We start from the raw sequence: 5,290 nt of genomic DNA on the forward strand, positions 1-5,290 counted from the left end.
GGGTGTCTTTTACCAAAAATAAAAAGCTTTGTGGACTGCCATGTCCAATTACTTCACAGTGATATGAAATTTGCATTCAATACTCAATATTTCATCACTGGTTCAAATGCCTACCAATGTGCCTAAGTATTCAAGCTTGTTTGTTGATCCCTCCCTCTGTTGAGTATGAATTATTGCTTACATGCAGAAATGATTATTTAACCAAACAACTGTTACCACATCTTCTGAATTGCAAGAAGTGTTCAAGTATTATACTTGATGGTTTTTGCAACAGGTGGTAGTACAATATGCAGTAGTAGGAAATTTCACAAAAACATCAAGAATTTGGTAGAAATGAGGAGGAATAGCAGGATCCATATAGTAAGTTTCAATTTTGCACAAGCACCAAGTTTTATCTGTCATTATTTTAAAGTAAATAATAAAATACAAACTAGCTTCCAGAACTATTTTGCTTTTTGATGGCCAAAAGAAACACCCACTGATAATCTGTGTTTTATGAAGGTAGATTGCTTTGACAGTGTAGGTGTTTGCCACAGTATAATAAAAGAAAGGTAAATGTTAGATAAAATAATACTGCTCCAATTCTCTCAGGACTTTTCAGGAGTCTGATTTGTATAGCTGAAGACTTTAGGACACTGCCTAACATATAAGAATCTATTTTGATTTAGAGATTGCCTTTGCAACTTTTTAAAAATACATTCTTAATATACTTATGAAACAAACACAATGCGGGCACCAACAAGGCTTCTTCCAAACTTGTGCTTCCATTTAAAACTTTATTTTGTATGTTCAGAACATCACCGGAAACATAGAAACTTGTAGGCACAAATGACTTCATATCCAGAGGTTTTGAATAAAACACTTGCTAATGAAATCTCAACAACACATTTTCATGATAACTATATATCTTAATATTTCATATATACATATAAAAGTCATGCATTGTAAAGAGGCATTTTGTCCAGATCACATTTTCTGGGTGCTAAAATTCACTGTTGATCTTACATGTTTTAAATATGTCATATTTTTTCTGTACATTTTAGAGAGTTTATTATACTGATATCACATTCCCAAAGGAAACACAAAATGTAATAAATCTGTATATTTTCTTTATTTACCTTACAGTTTTTCCCTGTATTAAAAAAAAATAATTGTATAAGTAATAGCAAAACAAATGTTTTAAACCAGCTCACAAGTATGTAAGATATGTAAAATCTAGTAGTATAAACTAGGATGACAATGTAAGGGTACAAAATATGTTCTCTTTCGAGTCTATGGTCCATGAGTAATATTGCTTCTGTACTGGCCTTGCTTTGATACATGCAAGTCCATGAAATAATTCATGGCTTATTATGTAGCACGTGAGGAATCAACTGGGAATTAAAGGAAATGGTTCTCAAGCCTAACAACCGGCAGCTACTTGTTTTATTTCCACCTTTGCCATACAATTACTCTTTTCTTACTATGAGGCACATTCAAAAAAAGTTCAGGGCCAAATTTCAGCCTGTAATATCCTTGCAGTCATAACCATTTGAGCCTAATTTAGATCCCCCATACTCTACTTTGGCAAGACTCTTTACTATGTAAATAGTTCCCCTAGTTAAAGTAATAATGTTAAAAGGATCTTTGTCTTTATATGGCCTTTTTTCTTTGAGTATCTATCATTATTCCATGCTGGCTGCTTAGGCGTGTGCCATGCATGATGACCTTTGGCACTGGCGTGTTAGCATCAGCAGGAGGCCTCTGTACTGCTGAGCTCTGTATGTGACCTGTTACTCCTCAAGTGTGATCATTCTTTTGATTTTCCAGTTTCGTTAGCAGAATCCAATGTTGTGAAGTTGAGTATCTTCAGCCATTTGCTTACAAACAGAGTAGATGTATAAACATGTATAAAAGTCTTAATAAATGTAGTGCTTTTAAATGTTTTGCATCCCTGATCTGGAAATACTGTTTGCTCTATTGACAGACTGACAAGAAAAAGATGCGCTTAGCCATGTAAGCCATACCAGGTTCCTTTATGTGTTTTAGAAACTATTTAAAAATGTGAAGAGGCAGTCTGACCAAACACAGAGCGAGCACTGGACTAGGACTGAGGAGATCTGCTTTTGTTCCTGGGTCTGCCACAAGCCTGCTGGGTAACCTGTGTGCAGTTGCTTCCTCGCTTCGTGCCTCAGTTTCACCACCTGCAAAGTTAAGATAATGATGCTGTCCTTTTTGTAAAGTGCTTTGAGATTTATGGAGAAAAAGCATCCTGTAAGAGCCAGGAATTTATTGCTAAGGAAGAGCCTTAGCTTTTTTTCATGCTCTCTCCAATTTTCTCTTCTAATGCAATGAAATAAACACACAAAATTCTGTCTTCTTTGAAATCAGTAGGAGTTTTACGCTTGATTTTAATGGTGCCAGAATTTCTTCTGAGTGAATGACAAAAGTTGTGCTCCTTTCTAGACAGTGCTAATAGCAATTCTTGCTCAATGAAATGTATACTATCACCCTACCTGTGAAATATCTGCACTTTTCTTTGAAAGGTGGAAGGTAAGCAAGCAATAGCTCTGAGAGCAACCAGGTAACAATTTTTAATGCAAATACTGTATTTGAACAGCTCCTAGAAGCTATTTATAATGCAACAGCATGCGTACTAATAATACTAGTACTTGACTGCATTTTCCTATAGTATGATTTTGACATAAACATTTACCAAAAATATGGTGGTTTGGTTTTATTATTTCAAAGCAGTTCCTAAGGTGCAAATTGTAGCTTATATAATTTTGATGTGTCCTTTAAAAAATGTGTGTGCTTCTTTTACCTTAGATGGTCTTCGTTATCAGTAGGATACATACTTTACTCATTCATATTAGTTTTTAAAAAAGCTTTGGAGAGAGATCCAGAAAAGCTCACATTTTGTACACTTTTTCCCCTTCCAAAGGTTTTGAGAAGAGCAGTTTCCCCTGACAGAGTGGTTTGAACCAGTTTTTTTCTATTCTGAACTTTGTATTGCATTGCAAAGCAGTACTGACTGCAGCTCTTAATATGCCAAATCCTGTAGTACTTATCCCAGCAAATCTTCTCTTAGAGACTCTTGTGGGCCCTAACTCCAGATACAGGATTTGGTTCTATAGTCACAGCAGTTCAAATCATGAGTTTAAATGGTAAATATAAACCCCTTCAGACAGTATAAAGGCAATAGATCTAGTAGTGCATGAATGCAAAACCATTCTAATTGGAATACAGTAATGTAAAGAAGTTTCACTCAGCTAATCTGGTAATTTGAATAAAAACTGTATATACTACACCGACTCCTCTCCAAGGGTACCACCAGCTCAACAGACTTTCCATTCATTCACTAATCACACTGTGTGTTCATTTAACCATCAGCAGCATTTGAACTGAGCCTTTCCCATAGAGGCTTTTAAAGTAGCGGACTCCCCAGCCAGTCCTCCCTGGGGAAGCTTTCTGTTTGTATATGTACACCATTTTTATACAATCTCACATCTCCACAGGCAAACATCTGCTCTTCTGAAATATATCGGGGCCAGAAGCTCAGGTCATTCTTGAAGTGATGGGTCCAGAAAAGGAGATGATCTCCATCTCTCCTACAGGGGCTGGCTTTTCCTCATCCTGCAGTTCAAACACCGCATCATACTGGAAAGAAATCTCATGCTGGGGGGGTAGAGAGAATATCTGTTCCTATTAACTGTGCTACCCCCCCACACTTTCTTTTGGTGTGAAATAGTTTGTTTATTTGGCAGATCCAAGACTACCTTATGCACACTGCCCCACCAGTCAGTAATGAAAATTGCACAGAATTGTTTGTCCACAGCATTCTTAAAGGGTGTGATAATGCCACCAAGCATGCATTTATATGTTCTAAGTTTCTTCATGGCCATTTCTTTGTTTTTCTTCTAACATTATACATTGCCTTCTCTTGCAGTTATATGCAAACATAAGTAATATGATGTTGACTTCCCAAATCTTCTACATTACGCTAAGGATGAAATTTATTTTCTTCTGTAAACCACAAAATTAGATATCCTGGCCCATCTTTCTTTTTCTTCCCGATTTTTTTCACTGATAGCTAAAGTACATGATTTTTTTATTGTTGGCTTTTTTCATAGTAACCACAGTACCTGATTTTTTCAAATTCCAAATATTTCTTTTAAAACAGATACTAATAAATAGGGTCTTTTATGGTTGTTTGCTGTCTGTAGGTTTTATATAGGTATTGTCGACAGGTGAGACTGCATGACTGACTCCTGACAGTGCAATTTCACATCACCACACATTTGCCTTTCAGCTTCTCTTTCCTTTTCTGCTGCTTGCTTTTTTTGCCATCAATTTGTAAACTCACAGTCCTGCGTTTCTCTAGGTTTAGCAATTCTTGGAATAACTCTTTCACATTGTGGTTCAGCTTAGCAGAGGTCTCCATAAAGGCACATTTCCACTTCTTAGCCATGGCTTCTCCTTCACTGCTGTCCACCTCTCGACTTTGGTTCTCATCGTTTTTGTTCCCCACTAGCATTATTGGAATGCTTTCTACATCTCCTTTAATCTGACATATTTGTTCATAAATTGGTTTGAGTTCCTCCAAGGACTGTCTGCTGGTGATAGAGTAAACCAAAATGAAAGCATGTCCTTTAGAAATAGAAAGACGTTGCATGGCTGGAAATTGATGGCTCCCTGTAGTGTCAGTTATCTGCAAAGTGCATATGCTCTTATCACAGCTGATCACCTGCCGATAGGTGTCTTCAACGGTAGGGATGTAGCTTTCTCTGAAAGTGCCCTTCACAAATCTCAAGACCAAAGAACTTTTGCCCACTCCTCCAGCTCCAAACACAACCACCCTGTAATCATTGCTTTGCTCAGGCATGTTTCTCGGTGTGTCTGTTGCTCAGCTAGAGGGAAAAATCTAGGAAAGAAAACAATGAAAACAACAAGACAGACATTAACACAGGTACATGTGGAGAGTGCACTTTGTGATACCTTTCCCAATAAGAGAAATTAATGTGATGTAAGTGATGGCATACTAGTTGTAATAATTTAAGAAGACTTGCAGTGGGCTACAGAATGATTTATTTCAGTAGTAAATTTAAGATTTGCAATCCAGCCTGAACTGGTAACAAAAGACCATCTTCATCACTTCATGACTTATTTTAAATTAACATTGTGAGTTTAAGTATTCTTCCTACTGGACTAATATCCCCAGAAACAAAAAGCTGCATCTGGAAAATGGTATTTCAGCAAGGCCAAGGCCCAAACAAATTATAGAAACTGAATTACTCTTCTGTCTCTAAAA

At 36.7% G+C, this 5,290-nt stretch overlaps 1 protein-coding gene across 1 annotated transcript; it reads right to left on the reverse strand.

Annotated features, from left to right (window-relative positions):
• Window positions 1–4,048: 4,048 nt before the first annotated feature.
• On the reverse strand, window positions 4,049–4,897 carry DIRAS2 (DIRAS family GTPase 2). The gene has a single exon (XM_009287193.2). It carries the CDS (start codon window positions 4,862–4,864, stop codon window positions 4,265–4,267), a length of 600 nt encoding a protein of 199 aa, XP_009285468.1. The 5' UTR covers window positions 4,865–4,897; the 3' UTR covers window positions 4,049–4,264.
• Window positions 4,898–5,290: the final 393 nt, after the last annotated feature.

Source organism: Aptenodytes forsteri, unplaced genomic scaffold, assembly GCF_000699145.1.
Source record: "Aptenodytes forsteri isolate BGI_AS27 unplaced genomic scaffold, ASM69914v1 Scaffold169, whole genome shotgun sequence".
In the NCBI taxonomy this organism is placed as follows: Eukaryota; Metazoa; Chordata; class Aves; order Sphenisciformes; family Spheniscidae; genus Aptenodytes; species Aptenodytes forsteri.